At 46.1% G+C, this 20371-nt stretch overlaps 1 protein-coding gene across 7 annotated transcripts in view; it reads left to right on the top strand.

Moving 5' to 3' along the window:
- The first annotated feature begins 329 nt into the window (after positions 1 to 329).
- Positions 330 to 20371, top strand: part of JARID2 (jumonji and AT-rich interaction domain containing 2) — a 226744-nt gene continuing 206702 nt past the window's right edge. For 3 of the 7 annotated variants that reach the window (XM_072853330.1, XM_072853329.1, XM_072853325.1), the window contains exon 1: positions 688 to 1593. In XM_072853330.1, the coding sequence (XP_072709431.1) occupies positions 1549 to 1593 (45 nt within the window). In that variant the 5' untranslated portion in view covers positions 688 to 1548. Of the gene's footprint in view, positions 385 to 687; positions 1594 to 20371 lie in introns of those variants that run through there. The other 4 variants (XM_072853332.1, XM_072853331.1, XM_072853326.1 and 1 more) reach the window with 3 other exon arrangements.

The raw sequence follows: 20371 nt of genomic DNA, 5'->3' as shown, positions 1-20371 counted from the left end.
CCCTGCCCTGCCCTGCCGTGCCGTGCCGTCCCCTGCCCGGGGCAGCGGCGGCCGCCTCGCCGCCAGCTCCGCACCGGCAGCCCGCAAGGCCCAACCGTCCCTCACACAGACCCCGCCCCTACCACCGAGCGCCCCGGGGTAGGGGGGAACACACGACAAGAAGGAGGGGGAAACCAACGGAGAGAGGCGGGGGGAGGAAAGGACGAGCGTCGCGAAGGGGGTTCCTCGCGCAGCAGCCAATCGGCGGCGGGCACGGGCGGGCGCGCGCGGCACGCCGGGAGCTGTAGTTCCCCGCCGTCGCCATTTTGTGGCGAGGGAACTACAACTTTCCCGCGAGCAAGGACAATTCTCGGGTCCTGCGCGGAGCCCCGCCGGCGAGGCCAGGTGCTGCCGGCGCGGCGGGCCCCGGTGCATGCCCGAGCCGGGGGAGGCGCGGTGGGCGCAGGGACGGAGCGGAAAGAGAGCCCTTGGCAGACGGGAGGAGAGAGGCTGCTGCGGGGCGGGGAGGGGAGGGGGGCAGGGCAGGGCGACCGAGCGTGCTGCGCGGTGAGGGACCGTCGCCAAACTCCCCGCTCGGGTTGTGGCGCAGGGGCAGGGGGGACCTTGGCTGCCGGGTGGCCGCGCTTAAATGCCAAAAAAAAAGAGGTGGGAGGAGGGGTGGGGGGGAGGAAAGGGAAGCGTGTGACGCTTGACCGCATGAAGCGTTTAGCGAGGCCTGTTGCATGCGTTGAACGCAGCGGGGGCCGGGCGTTGCGGCTCCCGTCCCGGTTGGGAGTTAAGGCCAGGCCCTAAGCGGTGTATGTATGTGTGTGTGTGTGTGCGTGCGTGCGCGTGTGCCCCTGTGTGTATATATATATACACACACGCGCGCACACACACACGCAGACATATATATTAAAAAAAAAAAAAAAAAAAAAAAAAAGAAGCCAGGTCCATTTAAAGTTGCTGCCGGAGAGCTGTTCTCATTGGTTAGGGGGGAGCTGGAGGAGCGGAGACACACACGGTGCGTGCAGCCCTCGCTGCCGCCGCCGCCGCCGCTGCTGCTGCCGCCGCTGCCGGAGCCGCCGCCGCCGCCGCCGCTGCTGGAGTTGTCTCTGCCGCTTTCCCTGCTGCAGCGGCACAAACGTGACTTCCAACGTTTTGATTATTTATCTTCTCCTTTCGGCCCCCTTTCCTTCTCCAAGATGTAACTACAGCTCTGACACTAAGGACCTGCAGATCGCTTAGGTGGCTTGAGAAAGAGAAAAGGGGATATCAAGGGCGTCGTTTTTTGTGTTTAGGGGGAAATTTTCCATTATAATGTTTCACTAAAGTGATTTTTTTTTTGTTTCCTTCGCATTCGTCTTTTTTTTTTTTTTTTCGTCCCCCATTTCTCGGATTTATTGCTAGGAGAATCACATTGTGAGGAAAGAAAGTCGGATTACAAGATACCACTACAAACAACCCCCTCCCCCCAGGATTTTTTCGGTATTTTTTTTTTTTTTAATTGTCGCGGCTTTAATTCATGAAGCAATTGTCCCCTTTTGCAATCAGAATTTGGATACCAGAATGAGCAAAGAAAGACCCAAGAGGAATATAATTCAAAAGAAATACGTAAGTGGTCATAACATATATCATTTGACTCCCAGTTTTAGGAAATGGCAGTGAATGTCAAGTTTATAGCTGATCCTGCAGCGGCAAGGCTTTCGAAACAAATGTAATGCCGAATTTTATTTTTCTGTGGTGTGGTGGGGGAGTTTCAGAGGCCCGTTTTAACGGGGAAACCTTCTATCCAGTTTGGTTATAAAACCAGATTTGTGCAGCGATTCCTCCCGTGAATAAATGTATTGACCTCAAATGACACAATCATAATCTAGTTTTAGATGAAAGGCGGGGAGCTCGGGGGGCTGCCGCGGTAATGTCACGAAACTGCATTTTCAAGCGGTTTTATTAATATTGCGCTTTTGCATGCGAAAGGAGGTATGTTGGGGGTTTTTTTGTTTTTTGTTTTTTGGGGGGTTTTTTATGATCTGCGTGTGTACATCCCCGTCTGGTGAAGCGGCGGCGGTGGTTGTTGAAAGCCCTTTAAGTTGAAACCGAGTGTCTGGTTATGGCGAGCTCGTTTCTGGCACTACCACATCCCATCTCCTCTCTCTCTCGTGATCGTTTGCTCCTCTGCCTTGCGATAGAAACCAAACCAGTCGGGGATCGCCTTAACGGGGAACGCGTTCCTCGGCGCTGGCTTTAATAATGGGGAAAATGGCTCGGTACAGTTTTAAAATAATTCATTATGATGGCTCGAAAATTTGGGCTCGTCCAGTGCAGCCCGGGCTGTATTTCTGCCTCTCTTTATTCAACCGCTTCACCGATCCCTTGTAATTGTCTAATCCTTTAAACATATAAATGTGGATGGATAGTTGGATTTTTGTTCGTGCTCCAGTTACGTTTTGATTGGCATAGGGGAGTTTTTCTTTACGTTTGGAAAAACTGAGGCGATTAGCCAAATGTGCAGTGGAGCGAATAATGATTTTTATCTGCACGTTTTAAAAAAATTCTTCATTTTGGGGGGGGGCGGTGGGGATATAAATCCTCGCTTTTGGTTGTGTTTGATGCGAGGCTTTAAAAGTTGTAGTTTATATCGCGCCTGTCCACCGTGCCGATCTTTTTTCAGCGGGGGGTGTTTCTTGGCAGGGAGGGTGACCTTCGGGACACTTTCCCTCGCTATTCTATAGATTTGGTAAAAACTGCAGTTGACTCCAGCTGACTGCCGCTATCGGTTGCCCGCCCCGCTGAAACGCAGCTCGGGGCGGGGGGGGGGGGGCGCGCTGTATTTCGGAGCTGGGTCCCCCCCGTCTTCCCCCACCCCCCCCCGAAATTTCCGAATTAAAATACATCCGCATTGCAGAGGAGCGGGGAGCCCGGGGCCGGCGAGTTTAAAGTATTGCATCGAAACGGGAACGGCGGGTGGAAAGTCTGGCGAAACACGCGAGGCGTCCACGTTTCCCAGGCAGGCAGACAAAAGCGGGGCGGGGGGAGGGAGGAAACCGCGGTGTTAATAATTAAGGGGGGGTGGGGGGGGAGATCGCCCCAAACCGCTGCTCCCGCGGCCGCCCCGGGGCTCGCGGGGGCGAACAATGCGGCGCCGCTCCCGCACCGCCGGGCAGGGGGTGAGCGCGGCTCCCGCCGGCCCCGCGCCCCGGGGGAAGGGAGGCGGGACGGGGGCGAGCGCGGCGGGGCGGACGATGTGCCGTGTGCTCCCCGGCTGCAACTTCGCGGCGGCGCTTTTTTGTTACCCCCCCCCCCATTTTTATTTTTGGCAGGGGGCGGGGGGGCGCGCGGGCCGGTGCGCGGGGGCGCAGGCGGCGGTGCCGGCGGGGCGCGCTGGCGGCGGCAGCAACAGGTTGCCGGGGCTGTGACGGGAGCCCGCGGGCCGCCGGCCACGCCGCCGCCTGGCCAGGTTCGCCCTGCTCCCGTGACGTCACAAAGGGAAGGGCCTGCGCGCCGTGGAATCTTCGTCGCCTCGGCGCTCCGGCCCACCCCCCCCGCCTCGCGCCCCCCCCCGCCCCTGGCGTGACGTCAGAGCCGAGGCGGGCCGGCGGGGCGGGGGCGGGGGGAGGCCCCGGGGCAACGCTCGGCGGCGCTGCGGGGGAGGGGGCGGCCCGGCCCCGGGCCAGGTGAGCAGGTGCGGGGCCGCCCGGCCCGGCCCTGCCGGTTTCGGGGTGGGAGGTTGGCAACCGCCGCCCTGCGTGGCGGGGAGGGCCGGTCACGTCGCCCCGCGGGGGCGGCGGCGGCGTGGGGACGCGGCGTGGCGACACGCGTGGCACGTTTCCTCCTGCCCGTGACCTTCGGGCGCTGCGGCAGCCCGGCGGAGCACGCCGGGCCGCGGCCGCCGCAGCCTCCTCGCCGGTGCCAGCCGGGCCTTTTGTTGTCCGCCTGCGCGGCCGCAGGTGTGACCGCCCGCCCCCGGGTCGGGGCCGCAGCCGCGTCCCGGCCTCCGCGGGGGCCGCTTGTCCCGGGTCGGGCCGTTAAACACACGCCCCACCCCCGTCAGAGTCGGTCCCACCGGTGACACCCCGCGCCCCTGAGGCAGGCCTCCGGCCCGGGCACCCAGGCGCCGCCGCAGGTGACCCGGGAGAGGCGGCGCGGAAAGCTGGCCGCGGCTGAGGCAGGCCTCACCTCACCGGCCCGCGGCGCGGCAAGACCGGCCGCCAGCCTCCTGCCCCGCTGCCGGGCCGCAGCGGAACAATGGTGCGCCGAGTGTCGGGCCCTGCTGCCTGGCCGCGGGCCCTGGTGCTCCCCGCCCGGAGGTGAGGGCTCCGCCAGGGGTGATGCCCCGCCGTGAGGAGCGAGGCGGCTGGCCCAGTGCCCTCCGCTGCACGGGCACCGAGAGCTGCTTCCGTGGTCCCGCTCCTCACATCGCTGCGGGTTGTCATATCGGGAGCGGAGCCTGTTTAGGCTGCTGCTTTTCGGCATCTGCGAAATGATTTCTGAAAACAAAAAGGTGTTGAGAACAATGGAGTAAAGCCTTGCGCGTTGCAGGCTGCCGTTGCAGGGCTTGGCTCCCCGCTTCCTAAGTGGTCGCAATTAAAAGTTCTCTTAAACTTTGAGAGCGTTATCTTTTGCGACTGATAGCCCAGGAATGTGGAAATCCGTGTATGTATCTCTTTTTTCTGTGCTTTAAAAACCCTATCACTTAATTCTTAAAAGAACTATGGCTGACTCATACAAATCTTTCTTCTCACTTTACCCTCCTCCTTCTCAAACATCTTTACATATCAAATACTGCCTTTTGGCTCAAGCCTCAGAAAACTGACAGCTTTGTAAAGCATCAGCCGAGAAGCCAGACTGCATTCAGTATGCGCTTGGAATTAATAGTTCTTAAATGAAAAGCTTTGAAGTCTGAAGCGTAATTTCACAGGTGCATTTTTCTGCCTGTTTTTGTGATGCTGAATAGCAAATCTTCTGTTCTTGCTGGCTTAGGTCTCAGAGTATCAGACCTGGATTACTGTCTTTAAATACCTGCACAGTTCTGCCACCGTAGCAGATGGCAAAATATAATTAAGGAGTAATGTCACTACTGTCACCTCGTGTGATTTGTTTCCTTGTCCTTGCAGAGGTAAAAGTGCTGCAGCCTGCCATGAGGTGACATGCTTCACCTACGGATGGCCTGGTAAGCCCCTCGGACACAGGGCCAGCAAGGCCTGTCCAGGATTAGTGTGCTGCAGACATCCAAGGAGTGTTCCTGTGGGTGCTGCAGCCTTTGAAACAATGCTCTCTGCTTGGGCGTGCTTCAAGCGGGCTCAGGGAGTTTTGGGGGGGGACAGTGACCACACGGCACCACCTCCTCCTGCGTAACAGATGTTTGTGTGCAGGGGCTCAGCCCTGGGCACCCTGGGGCTTCAGCCCAACCCTCCTGCTCTGCTTTCTTTTATGCAGGAGTTTCCTCATTTCCCTTGACCAGCCCCACAACTGACAGCGTGCTTTAAGTTTGACCACTTCGTACAAGAAATAATGTAAATACAGCGGTGGCAGCAGAGGTAGTATTCAGTGTACATTGCATCTTATTTCAAATAACCTTCTAGAGCTTTCTTATGCTGGGTCTTTTTCAGGCTTGCAGTAACGATACCAGCAGCATAGCACACTCAACTCTTTCTTTTTTTTTCTTTTCTTTTTTTGTGTTGTATGTATAACTTCAGCTAACAGTGTAAGGATGCTAGCCGCACTTGAGCTCTGAGTTTGGGTTCCTCTTAACCTCCTGGTCTGTTGAGACTACAACATTTTGTTGTAAGTGGCTATAGGATGGCACGTAACTAAAACCTAGTAATTAAAATCCCTTTTTTAAAGGAATATTTACTTTTTGCTATCAACAAATGCTTTGCCCTGAGATACTAATGGACTCCTACTCACTCCGATGGACTGTGAGCCAGAAGTCTGTGTAAGATGCTGCCCAGAGTGAATTACAATGAATCCAGGCCCCTGTGAAGAGTTTCTCATGTTCATTGAGCACTTTCACCTTCTCTTATGGGGCCTACTAAGCTAGTATTAAAAATAAATTACCCCTTCCTTTTCTGTAGATGTAAAATAACAGCTAATGTTACGCATATGCTAAAGTGTGGTATAAACGTCAGCTGATTCCGTAAGGCAGTAGCATTCCCTCCATTTTATTGTTTGATGAAAAAGAAAGAAGTCTAAATTACTTGCCTGGAGCTATGTACTGTAACGGTGGCAGAGATGGAACTAATCTGTATTTCTGCAGCCTTGTCCAATACTCTGTCCTGTAGCTTACAGGCTCTTGCTACGAGGCATGGCATCTGCTACACATGGGACTACTTTACGTGGTTCAAACTTTCTTCAAGATTTTCCCCCTCCCCAGTTATGGTCTGGCCTGTTAGATTAACAGTATATTTTTAACATAATAATAAAATAAAAGATGCATTTCAGTATGGATACTTGATTTTTTTTGAGTGATCATACCCTGCAGCTGATAGAGACCAGTTGATACTGTGATGACTCAGCTGTGGGAGTATTACATAAAGTAGGTCAATTTTTAAATCTCATAGTCTGAAGCGAAAGAGACTCCAGGTTTAAATTTTATATTTTGTTTATACACATTACTGATATTTCCTGGCTTGAACATAACTGAAAGTTCTTGAGGAGGAGGGAAGTGTTTTTTGGGGTTGGTTTGGGTTTTTTTTGGCCACTTGTATTGTATAGTGACTGAATTCAATCAACTTGAACTTGGGGAGGGAGGGGAAACACCAGCTGCTTTCATTTCTAAAGTTTCCAGTTTGCAGCACTCAAGTGAAAGGGAGGCTTAAAGGTAATTTTGAAGTAGGGAAAGGAAAAGCAGAGACACGTTTATTATTTTTTATTACAAGCACCCAGCTTTTGTGTGATTTAGCAGATGTGGAATTTGCAGAGGAATACATGCATTGCTGTGAAATGCAAATTTGCGTTTAAAACATTCTGGTTTTTCCCCCTAGTCCTTTGCATGGCTTTCTTCCCAACTATCAATGTAAACCAAGTGTAAATGATGCATTGTTTGCCTTAGTGGGCAGACAGTCTGAAAACAATAGTGCTGATGGATTTGACTGCCTCTGTGTAAGATTAACGGGACATTAGCTTTCAAGTCTAATAATGCAAATTTCAGTGTTGCCAAACCTGAGCTTCCCCTAAATGTTTCCTGATGCTGATGGCCCTAAATGTCCCTACACTATGGGCCAAAACTTCAGTTGACAGTTTTTATGATCCAGCTCTTCACCTTCAATACAAAGCCCCTTAACCTGTTGTTACTACTTTAGAGAAAAGGGTAAAACATACCTGGAGTTTAATGTCCAAGTAAATGATGGGGTATGGTATGCATATACTTTTTATATTTACTACCACTTTTTATTTAAAGCATTTTTAAGTGGTAGGAAGCCACCAGGAAACTTAAAAGCTGCAAATCGCTTGTAAAATTTGGGTCTAGTATGTGAGGAGTACTTGGCGCTGAAATTCAGATACAGGAAATAATATGCTTGCCAAAATGTATTTGGTGTTCTCTTAGATCTTTGATGGGTTATTTTGCTGGCTCATTACTACTGGGAATATTGGATGTGATCCTTCTTGGTTTTTAACGGGCAGGTTTTATTTGGGAGCTCTTGGTTTTCATTTGTAGGGGTGAGTTTATTTCGGTCGGTCACAAAAACGTTTTCTCAATGAATCAGTAGGTAGAAGGTTTAAAACCATTTGCCGTTTCACTCACTCAGATTTCACACTTTCCTTCGTGTAATGACATCCTGTTCTGATGTTGTTCCTTCGGTAATCCGGCAGAGGCCTGGTATTTCCAGTGGTGGGCTGTGGGAAAGGAATAAACCCTTTAATTATACCAGCAAGGGCTTGTTTGAAAATATGCTAGCTCTCTTCCCCTCCACGTGTGCTTTCTTTTTGTCTGTCGCTTCCTTGTGCAGATGAAGGGTCCGAAGCTGTAAAATGCTGCTCTTCGACTTGCCATGCAAGCGTGGCCACGATCGATGGCAAAGCTGAGCGGTGGCTGAGAGCATTGCCACACTGAATGCCGTGTCTCGAGGCTCTCAGCTAGAGATCATGGCTCCCTGGTCTGCGAACAGACGGATGGGGTGAGTGTACCCCATCTGCTCCCGTGCAAAGTTTATCAGCTTAATTTATGCTGCTGCAGAAAGCCGTTTGGAGTGACCAGCTTGGCTGAGCATGAAAGCAAGGAAAAAACGCTCAGGTGGAAATCACCGTTCCACCGGTTCATGTAGGGAAGAGTGGCATCCAAAACTGCTCCAGCATTTCTGCAGCAAATTTCTCAGCCCGGACTGATGCAACATAAACCATATCCCGTATTTTTATCTGGGGGAACAAAAGTTCCTTTAATCGGGCATCAAAGTGGGATTGTATGATTAAAAAAATGCATTGAAAACAAAATGAGAAACCTCTACTAAGGTCTCTGTACACTTTCTGTGTCTAGGTCAGGCCTGTGGAGCAAGAGTAGTTTCTGGTGAGGTTCGGTTTAGTGCCTGTAGGATTGCTACAGTTGCAGACAGACATTTTGACACTGCTAAAATCTGCGTTAGCAAAAATGTGACGGTGCCCACAGAAGAGTTTATAATTGCATCAGTTGAGGGGCAATGACTTAATCCCTTCTAAATGTCTGTCTTCTGTAACGTGTAATCTGCTTGGTCTATCCTATTTGGGTTTGTGTGGTCTTTTCTGCCAGGTTATTCCCTTGATTTGGTCTGCAAAAAGGCAGCTTTGCATCTGTGGCTGTTACTATATTGCTTTTACTTCCTAAAAGCTAGAAGAAATGCAAATAATAAGAATCAAGTTAAGAAACTGTGGCCTGCTTCTGTGCTCCAGGAGAGCTTGTGGTATTTGCGTCCCTGTGCTCTGCTTTCAGTTCTTCAAGCTTGCCTTGCAGGTCTGACATCTTTTGGATGACGTGATGGTGCAGGAGATTAGCGTGTTTTGGCACACGCACGCTATGATGACTGGCTAACGATATTTATAAAGTTCAAAAATAAACCATGGGAGCTCATTCTGACATAATCTACTAATCTTAGTTTTGCACTTTGATACTGTGTTGTCTGAGCCAAGTAAGGATAACTGTATATTACAAGCAATTCATTTTTAGCTTTGCTTGCAGATTAGTGTTGAAGCAACGCAGGCTTTTAAGTTAAGAACGATGGGAATGAATTTGGAGAAACTATTGGCTCTTTCAGCTATATGCCTGTGAAAATCAGCTATGTACCTATTTTTAAAACAGATTTATGTGAGTGGGTAGAGATACATGTTCCCCAATACTTCTGGACAATGTTGTGTACTGGCATTTTGATGGGATGTTTTTTTCCTTCACTGCCCACAAGAACAGGACAGTCTTTCACTGCCCTTTCCCACATTTGTATGTTAGGGGAAGGACTGTCTTTTCTCTTTGAGGATTGTGCTTTATTTTCTTCTGGATAAAACATCTGCTACTGCTTTGGGTAAACTTTAGTCTCGTGCTAGGCATCCTGCTAGTCACGCTGCATTCTGGGGAGTCCAACCAAGACAGTAAGCTTTTGAGGCTCCTCAGTGACTGGAATTCAGTTTCCCCTGGGCCCTGACAACTCCATTTAAACAGCTAATAACAATTTTCTAGCTATGTTTGGGAATGGCCTGCATTTTTAAGAAATACAAAGAGGAACTTGAAGATGTAAAGCATGCAAGTCAAGCGAATTGCAATGTACAAATATTTTTTGAGGTTGCTACTAATAAAATGAACAGAAACCACGAGTCTTGGACAAGAGTCTGTCCAGTGCCTCACTCTTTGAGATGCTTATCATTAGTTTTATTAGTATATATAATTTTATATGGTGTTCTAAAACTGGGAATCTTTATGCCCAAAACATACATAGTCTAGAAATTGCATTTAGAGTTTTAAGTTGCTGCAGGCTACCACCATATGTTTATAGTTTTTTTTCTTTTTATAAGGTGCCTGTTAGGCAGACTAAGGGTGATTTAGAGAAGGGATATGTTTCCTTCTTTCTCGCCTTTTTTATTTCATGGATTTTACTTTCAGCTAGTTTGTCCCACAGAGTTCTTTTTCATACATCAAAGTTGTAAGCCAAATCTCTCAACTGCAGTGTGCATGCTAAAAACCCCGCAATACAAATTTCCAACCCTGCACGTATGCCAGATCAATTAACTTCTTAACTCAGCTCAAGCTGAAAAAAAATAGAACTGCTTCTGTTTTGGTTTCAGCCCTACAAAACTTGGTCCAGACTTTGAGTTTACAAAATGCAAAGCCAAGCGAAAAGAAGGTTTTCTGTTATTGTTTGTAAAGTTGACTGATAACTAAGCTGGTGTTGTATGCAGTTCCTTTTTGGGTGATGTTCCAAATGACCGGCCATAATCTGAGTGTTTTTCATAGAAGGATGACATAAATGGATGTCCGAGATATGGTTTTCTGATTGATAGTCACTTCTCCCCCCCACCCCGCCGAAGCATAGTGGTAATGATGAAAATTCTCATGGCCTGTTGCCATCGTGCAGGCTGGCTTTCTGAGACCAAGGAACAGCCCTTTCAGTTTTGGATATAAAGTAGAAGTTAATGTGTTGGAATAGTATTTCCTCTAATCATATATTAAAAGCTGTACTACATCTGAGTAAGACTGTAAAAAGAAGGTGGTCTTTCTGCTACTGAGGCCTTTATCTTAAGTTTGAAAAGCTTTTACCAATGTTAATTTTTTTGTGCTAGTTGTTCAGCTTACAATGGGGACACAGTAATATCACTTTGTAAGACAAGAGGCTTCATGTTACTTAAAAGCTGGAGTTACAGCATGTTATAGTAACTGTAACTTCTGAATTATTTATAACTTGGAAGAAATAATGTTTGTCCTAATGGCAAATAATTTTGAAGCTGGCTCTTTTGTTTTTCAAGTCTGTCTGTGATGCCTTGAACCAATAAAAACTACAAAGCCAAGAAGCAGCTGTGGAGAGAAGCTGTCCTGTCCTGTTCTACTGTCCCATTCTTCCTCCTATCTGTGGTGGAAATGTCCTGGGTGTAGCTTTTGCGTTTTGCCTCCAGTAACAACATTGTGAATGTGGAGACCAGTAAGCTGTCTAATGCCATGTTTTTATCATCACTTTAAGCCTGCATTGCACTGAAAGAAGTGGTTTAGTCTTCCTCTGGTTGCCTGTTCCCCCCTCTCTTCTGCAGGCCAACATGTGTACCAGGTGATACCTCCCACCACAGATTGGGGACTTTCCGGGTTAAAACTGAACTGACAAAATATGTTTGATTTTTAATGCGGATTCATTTAATATTGCAGTTTGTGGTGTAGCTGTAAAAATACTTGGTCTGGGGAAGGTGTTGCAGGGACACAAATGAAGTGGCAAGGGAGGGGTTTGATTGCTTCTGCTGGCAATAGTGTGGGCTTAAATGGGCTGTGAAATTATGACTAAATAGGAGTCAAGATATATGTTTTATTTCCTAGCAAACAAAATTAGCTGTCCTTGTCTGTTCTAAGGATTGTTCAGGCATGGATTTTGCTGTACTGTCCTGCTGCTGGAAGCATGGTGAATATTAAATAAGGTTGAAATGAAGTTTGGCCACATAGATGAAAATGAAGCTGAAGATGTTTGTGCCTGTGGTCATGGTAGTGCCATAATAATTTCCAAAGTGCTAAAATATGTTAGAAGAGGGTTAAAAATGTACTACTGGTGTTACTTGTTATGCTTGCTTAGATAGGATTTTAACAATTTTAAACTTAAACAAGAGGAAAAAAAAAGGGGAAGAAAATAAAATTAAGATAGCTGTGCTACTGGAAGCTGGGTTCCACTGCTAAATGTGGTAGAAGAAGAAGTACTCTTTTTAATTCAACACCCACAGACACCCACCCCACAATACAAGAGTTCCACTGTGGAATTGAAGCCACTGTACCATTCTACTTTCTACAACAAGGACCTGCTTACAGAAGGGAGTTCCTCCAGAAATTTCCCATAGCTTTATTTGGTTTATCTTGTACTACTGAAGAAGAAGTTCAGATAGTTTGTCATGTTAAAACCACTTTTATTTATTGAAAGTGCAAGTGAACTGAAGTGCTGATGTATTTTTGCCCCAGGTTCCTAAGTAGTGTGAGAAGGCCAAACCATGTCAAATCAAGAAGCTACAAAACACAAGGTTTCCTTTAATTGTAGGAACATCAGGATGTGGCATCACATGCCTTTTTTGCACTATTGAAGCCAGCGCTGGTGACCCTGCTGATCTTTCCTTCATGGAAAGTGGAAATTTTCCTTCATGGAAAGTTCGCAGCGTGCTTTGGCCATGTCAGTATAACTACAGGGCTGCATACGAAATAGGGTCACTGGAATTATCTGGCTTAAAAAGTAGTTATGTCAATGCTCTCCTCTTCTTTTGTCCCCCACCCCCTCATCTTTAAATGGTCTGGTTTCAGTGCAAGCCTGCAAAGACTTTTTAGTGGCACAGTTAAGGGAACCGTGGGGCAGAAGGACCTCTTTGGCTTTGCTGCAGATTAAAAAGAGATGTGGAACTGCACCCCCAGTTTCAATCCAGCAAAGCACGTGCCGGTCTCAAATGTATGAATACTCTTACTGATGTCAATTGAAGTACTTGGAGCTTGTGAGTTAAGCACATGCCGAAGTGCTTTTCAGGGCTCGAGATTTTGCCATTCCTGTGTAAGAGTGTGTGCAAGTATTTGCAGGCAGGAATGTTAGTTTTCTAAGATGGTGATAGCCATTTAATGGTTTTAATGGCTTTACTAGATGTAGTCCTGCCTGTTTTCTTTTCTGAACTGTTTCTTTTTCTTTTTGCTTTTGTCTTCTCTTAATGTTTTATTTAAATGTAATACCTGGGTTTTTTTCTTTCCTTACTCTTCTCTTCATTATAGTGTGCATGTGCGCATAGTACTGGCATTTTGTATGGTTCACTTCCTCCTTGCCCCCCCACCCTCTTGTCTTCTAGTCCCATGCTTTTCTCTTTCTCTCATTTCTGTGTATTTCTCCGATTGGGCTCCTCTATCCATGTCTGAGGAAATTAGCTCTTACTAAGCTGCTGGCATCTCTTTGCAAGAAAGCAAAATGAACTATTGTTGCAGTATTTTCTTCTTTTCCTGAAGGCCAAAGGGGGAGATGAGGAAAGGTTCCTGCAGTTCATTTCGGAGGCAGCTCCATAGGAAATACTTTGGAAGGGGAGGGATTGCACTGTTGCTACTTGTCTCTCAAGCCTGTGTGCAGAATTTGAGAGTTGATTATAGAAAATACTGGCTGTGTACTTATGTTGTGCAAGGCTCAGCAAACTGTTAATGCACAAATCCTGTGGAGGAAAAGTAGAACATGGCCCTGCTCATCCATTTTAACAGTCCTTTTATGAACTTTTGGTAAATCAAATCCTGCTGATTCAGGAAAAGCTAATTTCATAATTCACATACATTAAAGGCTTTTATTTATAAAACGTTAATATTAATGCTCTTTCAGTGAAGAGCAGCATTATGTGACACAACTGACCAGTCGTAAAAAACAGTGCACAGCTTCCATTATTGAAAGGATCTTTGCAGTCTCCATTTGAGTATGACCCTCCAAAATAACTAAAGGTGGTCAGATTTCTTCCAGGCTGGGTGGCAGACCAGATATAATGATTTCTGGGCCCTGTTGCTTTGGAGAGCAGGAATACAATTTTCAGCATAAATATGTTAAGAAAAGTATGGTCTCTTAACGTCTTCTGGGTAATATAATTTCTTTATATCATACGTAGTATTTCATTATAATACTACTTCAGCTAGCTCCTATGAAAGCTGGTGGTGTATCATGCAGAAGGAAATGTGTTTATGATGTAGGTAATCATGGTTTTTCCCCTTACAAGCGTCTTTTCTTATATTCTTGTTGATTCCTCTTCCTTTTGTGGTGTCATTTTATGCCCATTACTCTTGCAGTTAAGGATGCAGTGAAATTAATTCCCTGTGGGCATTTTGGAAATCACTGGTTCACTAATTTGCATGGAGGAGAGTGAAGGGATAAACTATTATTTCCTTTTTTTTTCACCAGCTTTTCTCAGATCCTGCCAGGGATGAGTCTGTTGTTTTCTCCCCTTACAGACAGCCCATCTGTTAGTGCATTATAACCCCTGGTCTACTCGTGCCTGATGACTGTTGAGGCCATTCCTGCTAGGCTCTCCCTCCTGGCCCAAGTGGGACCAGGAGCAGCGTTCCTGCACGCATGCCTGTCCGTACGTGTCCTGCTTTCCCCTCTGGAATAGTGTTGAGTTGACCACAGGGATTCCCTGGCAAAGTAGTCAGAAGCTTTTTTAGCTTTTTGAAAGATTTTTTCTGGATATGCCTTTGCTTCTTTCTTTTCATTCTATCCTTTTTGTGTCCCTGTTCACCTTGCATAACCACAAGGAGGTATGTGGTACCGACTGAGGGACTGCCTGGTTATCAGCTCTGCAAAATCCATCTCCTTCACACGAGCTCTGTTCAGAGGTGCTTCAGAGCATTGTCATGTTATCGCCTGCACGCTACAAGCATGACTGCAGCTACATCTGGGGCTTTGTCAGGGAAGCATGAGTGTGCTCAGCTCTGAAGAGCTAACCTGCCCTCCGGCACAGTTTGTGAAACCAAGGTTAGTATAATGTGAGAAAAATGGCCAGGATATGTATCTGTGGTTGGAGTTCTGCTTGTGTGGAGGATGGCTTGGCCTGAGCTCCCACTTAGGTCCTACCACTGTCCCTATCTTTAGCCATCTTGGCAATATTTTTGCTGCTTGTACTTTCGTGTGCTCCCTCAGTCATAGTGTTGTGGTCACGCCTTCAGAAGATCAGCTACAGCTTGGCTGATGGACACGATAGCTTAGGAGGGAAGTGCTTCTTCATCTTTTACAATAGAAGAATATACATGAGCACACTATACTGTTGTCTTTGGAAGAAGACTTTAAAGATGTTTGTTCAGGCATGCTTTTGAAGGTGTTCTGAAATTTGCTCTGAACTATCCTCTGTGTAGATGATTTATCACTATTCTTCTGTTCCTATGGAGCAGTAAATCACATCTGGGCTGAAAGGTTATCCTTTTTCGTTAAAAGGCTTCATACTTTTGCTCACTTCTTCCTTTATTCCATGCTCTCCAAATGTCCAGGTATTTTTTTCCCACCAGAGAAAACCCAGTATTTTAATCAGGAGCCCACGTGTTACGAAGCTGAAGCAACAGAGTATATAGCACTTCAGCTTTGAAAACGCATTCCTCTGTGGAAGAATGCCATTGAGATAGTTCCAGCTGGTTTCCAAATTCCCAATCCACTAGACTTTCTCAGTGATTAGGTCACCTTCTTCAATAAAAGCAAGGATCTGCAGTTGATCTGAGGGAGTTAATACATAGTTTAATTTCAACACACATGAATAATGTTAAGCCCATGCATAAACTAGTCTAGTTAAGGAAAAGAACAAAATAATAGGTGATCTCTTGAGGCAGCTCCTTGAAACAAGAAGTAATATCTTATACATTTTTAAGCACATAATGCCAGCTATTCAATCTTCTTTCTTATTTGAGACAAAAGACTGTAAGAACAATTCTAAGACTGGCTGGCTGACCTACTGTTCAGCTTAAAAACTAGGACAACATCTAGTAAGGGAAATCTCAGTTATAGTGGACTGGTTATCAGGGCTCCTAATCCTGTCATAGATAAGAGAATATAAAACTGTCAAAACCAGGGTTTTAAATCTGCACTCCCAGGTTGCTGTCATTTGCATGGCTTCTTTTTTTTCTTTTTTTTTTTTTTTTTTAATTGGTTTGGGTGGTTGGTTGTGCAGGAAGTCCCTAGAGAGAAACGAAGAATATTTCCACAATGACACAACCTTTAGGTTCATGAAGGTGCAAGTATCAGCTCTCAGGGTTACCCGTAACAAAACTTTAGTTGTTCTTCTTGCATTCACCTATTTCATACTTGGTTCATGCCGCAGCATGAGAAAGTTCTCTGGAGCAAAGTGTAATGCTATACAGCCTCATCTAATGATATTTTCCAGTGCCTGGCTTGTCTAATGCCTATCTAAGTAAACTTTCTCAGCTCTTCTGTGTTGGTGAGGTCGGTAATCTGACTGTTCTTTCTGTAGAAGATTCATGTGTCTGCCTCTTCCTGGACGAGGCTGAAGAGCTTCTTTATTGTCACTTCTGAAAAGTACCTCTGCCCACATTTTCTCGGCACAGCGTGTCTCCTTGTTATTGTCAGTTTAACTTTCTGGTGTGGAGGACCAATGCAAATATTACTAGGGCTTAATAAACAACCTACCTTTGGATGACTGTTACTGTTGTGATAAAAATGATACAAGGTTGGTTGCTCATTGATTTATGCTTTTTGGCCATCTTCCAGGATGAAACTTAACTTCATTACCCAAGAGTTTCAGAACAGTACAGAGTTGTCCATTTATTTCCTTCAACTGTTATCGAGCTGACAGCTTGCCTTTGGAGGGTCATATATTCAAAAGCTGCCAATTGGATCTTACTTCATTGTAGCCAAATATGGCACAGAGTCATTTCTGACACAGAGTTCATTTTCTCCCTTAACACCCCATCACTTTTTTCTCCCCTTAAGTTTGTTACCCTCTGCTCTCTCTCCCTTCCTTCCCCTTCCCTTCCCCTCAGTTCCTCCTGCTGAAAATAAAAAAGGCCTGGGAACAGAGGCAATGCCACAAATAAAACGAATAATTTTTTTGTTGTTGTTGCTGCCTGTAATTTTGGTTTCTGTTAATAAGACTTTAGTTTCTCTGGCTAGATCAGTTCTGCATTGTGGAGAAACGCATGGGTTTCAAAAATGGTAAATGGAAGATATTTTTCATCTTGCTATTTCTGCTAACCATACTCCTGCCTCTAAGTTAGCTACTTATTTCCAGTTGTTCCTTATGACTTTGTTTTCCTCCTCCTGCTTCATCAGTGCTCTCCACTGCTCTTTTGGTACCTTCACTTTGGAAGTCACCATTTGGAAGCCTGTGTGAAGTTGTCATTGGGAAGTCTACGTACTTAGCTGAGTAATCCTCTAGAAGAAGGACAAACGGGGAAGACAAACCACGCACAGTATCTGCCTATGTACTGCTTGAGATCAGAATGTATATTTCTGTTGTGGTACCCAGAGAAATGGTTTCCTCACGTTGAGAAGTTGTGAGGACAGGCTTAAAATTTTTTGGTGTCAGTGGGATAGCACCTTGAATTCTTCTAGTGTTTTACACAACTTAGCTGCTTTTTTTGCATGTCTCTGTGCATTCCTGGAAAAATACATGTTTTTGTGGTTCAGTCTTAAAGAAGTGTTCTTAATAACTAAGCAAGATGAGCTGAATAGTCTATTTTATAAAGTAGACAACTTTATTTGGATTTCTCTGCCCTCTCTTTTAAAGATGATGTTAAATGCAATGGAAGAATAGAGTTTCAGTTCTGTACCAATGTATTCTACGAAAACTCTTTTTCAATTAATTACTTTCAAATTACTTTTCCCAAGTCATTCCTGCCTCTTTTCAGTATGTATTTATGTACTTGTAAAGTGGAAAAATAATACAATCAATACCTGCCTAAATATTACTATTTAATGTGTTAAGCTGCTTGCTTTAGTCCCAAAAGAAACTCTTAACAGTGGTATTAGATAAAAGCATGCATACATCTATTTCCTCTAAGAGTCTGTCTCAAATTCCTTCTGATATCAAGATCAATAATGTGATAGTTATTTTAAATTCTAGCTGTTTATACATTCATTTTATAGAAGTTTGACATATGTTTTATAACTTTAATGTGGATTATTTCTTAATTTTGCCTTGTTTCCTACTTAAGCAGTATTGTGTAATTACCTGATTCACTGTGGTTATGTGTAAATGAAACTATGAAATCTGTTGTCAATTAGCAATCAATGTGGTATCCATATTTTTAAATGTTATAAATTGCCTATTAGAGCTAATTTTCCAGGGCATCTCTATCTCTGTTCTTAATGTAATGCAGAATATTTTACAATAATGCCTAGGTTAACAATGATAGTCTTGCTGTATTGTGCAAAAAAGGCTTCTGTGCAGACCCAGCTGGGTTTCAGGCTTAATTCATTGCTCTATGGTGGGATCACCACAGCTGCTGTGGGGCCTTTACAAATGCAAAAAAGCTGTCAGTGTTTGTTTCATCAGATGCATAAGTGATGAGGCCAAGTTGAGGAATCCATTCCAGTGCGCGGTGTGCATGCTGGAGGCATTATTGTTTACAGAATTAGTGTCTTAATGCTTTAAAATACATGGTGCGTGTTTTGCCTTAGAGCAAAATATTTTAGGAGTAAGACGGTTTAAGGATCCTCTTCAATTTAGTCCCCTCTTCTAACAGCGTTTGCCCTGACTCATGTAAACTTGTGTGTCTGAATTACCGCCCTGTACCTGCCTTGGTTGTGAGTAATTCAGTTCTCCTCCTGTCTGGTGCATCTTTTTTGCAAGTACTTTGATTATTGTAAGCCGTCACAATTAAATAATTGCACAGCTTTAATGCAGGTTTTTCCCCCCCCTTAAACTGCCAACTGGAGGAGTTGCTGCTAGCAGTCTCCTATGGTCACCAGAAGTCAGAGTACTTCTTTTGGCTGTCAAGGCTTGAACGAGTTCCTTCCAGCCAATTAGAGAGTAACGATGATTGGTTTCAGAGGGTGCTGCTTAAGAATGCAAAGCATGCCTCTGTGGTGGGGCTGAGCACACAGTTCCTCCACCGATTCTCCTTTCCTTTGGTTGAGGCTCTAGGAATGTAACATGGAGTAGGGCTTTTGCTTACATGACGCCAGACTGGCTTTTGGGGGGTAGAAGTGGGGGTTCAGGTCTTAAATTGTTTTTCTCTGGGAGCGTTCGTGTGATCTTCCAGTCTTTGTTGCAGGCTGTTGGCTGCGTGCGCCAGGTTTCATTAGGGCACGCCACCCTTCCCTGTATCATGTAACTCCACCGATAATAGGCATTGCAGGAATTTTAACTAATGTGCTGTTTAAGCCGTTGTCGCTATGATTTTATTAAATGTGCTTGCAGCGTGGAATTTTGCTAATGCTGTAGAGTGATCTGTTATGCAAATTTAATGTAAGAATGGGCTAGTGGGGATTTGTTGTCTGTATATTGGAGACATGTCTTTTGCATTTGGAAATGAAATGAGCTAAATGGTGTCCGCGTAGGCTGCTGCCGAAATGTTCAGGCAGCGTTCGCTTTCCTGGTTGGGGGTGCAGTACTGTCACCAGAGGGGCCGAGTTTGGTCTGTCGGGAGGCACACCTGCCTGGAAGCATGCTTGCAGGCAGGCATTTCAGTGGGCACGTACAGGGTGGGTTGAACAACGTGAGTGGATAGCTTAGGCACAGTCATATACAAATTAGATTACGAGATTTATTCTGGCTGCTCTTCATGGCCGGGCAAAGCTGTGTTCTCCCTTAAGCTCTTCTGCCATAATGCAGGCAGATTCCTGTGCTGGAGCAAATGATGTTTAGCTCAGTGCACGACTGGTAGTATCCATGTTTGTTGGCTAAACCGTTGGCCTGTGGCTGAAGCAGCACTTCTCCAGGTGTGATGTGTGATGAGGATAGTCTCGAGTCGGGCCAGGTGACGTGGGAAGGCAGGGAGTTCGGCGTCATTTCCAGATTTGCTGCTTCACTGGGGCACATGAGCTGCCGTAACCCAGCAGACGTGGGAGAAGGAGTCGCCTCCTCCCTGCGCTTGCTGCTGCTTTCGTGGCCTCTGTTATCTCCAGCCTCCTCTTCTCCTGCTGTTCCAGGGAGCAAGTTGCTTGCAGCGCTCCCTCTGCCAGTGCTTTGCAGCTAGAAAAGCAGCGGCAGCCGAAAGAAATCCCCACCTGGCAGCTGGTGCCCTCTGTCCCTCCCTTTCCCGCACCTCATTTACAGTCGCTGTAAGCGCTACCATTTAATTCCCTTGGAGTCTCTGTTGCTATTTTATTATTTGTTGTTTGCTGCGGGGCTGGAAATGGTGTGGGAGGGCTGCTTTGGGGGTGCTGAGCAGGGTATAGCAGCAGCCAGCGCTTAGCCAGGACCTGGAGGAGCTGAGCTGTCAGTGCTGGGTCCATCCCTCCGGTCTATAAATTGGGGGAAGAAACATAGTGGGCTTTAAACTGCAGCTGATGAAGCTGCAGCATAGTGCTTTCGCTTGACAGAGACGGAAATGGGTTGAATGTTTTTGAGGGAGGTGGTTTTAAGAAAAACCAAAACCTCCTTGGTAAAAGGTCTGTCCATTTTATAATGTTAGGGCTCTGCTCGGCCTTATGGTGCAGTCATTCGGCTTTGCACGGATGGAAATAAAGTGTCTGAGCACATCGTGGGCCATTTGTTTTTAGGGGGCACGGTACAGTTAACAGCACCGTTTTGGGGATGCCTGCACAGGCAAGGCTGTAGCTAGGAAGGCACCGTTCTCGGTGTG

Source organism: Ciconia boyciana, chromosome 2, assembly GCF_034638445.1.
Source record: "Ciconia boyciana chromosome 2, ASM3463844v1, whole genome shotgun sequence".
NCBI lineage: Eukaryota > Metazoa > Chordata > Aves > Ciconiiformes > Ciconiidae > Ciconia > Ciconia boyciana.
This window is presented reverse-complemented; position numbering and strand designations above follow the sequence as displayed.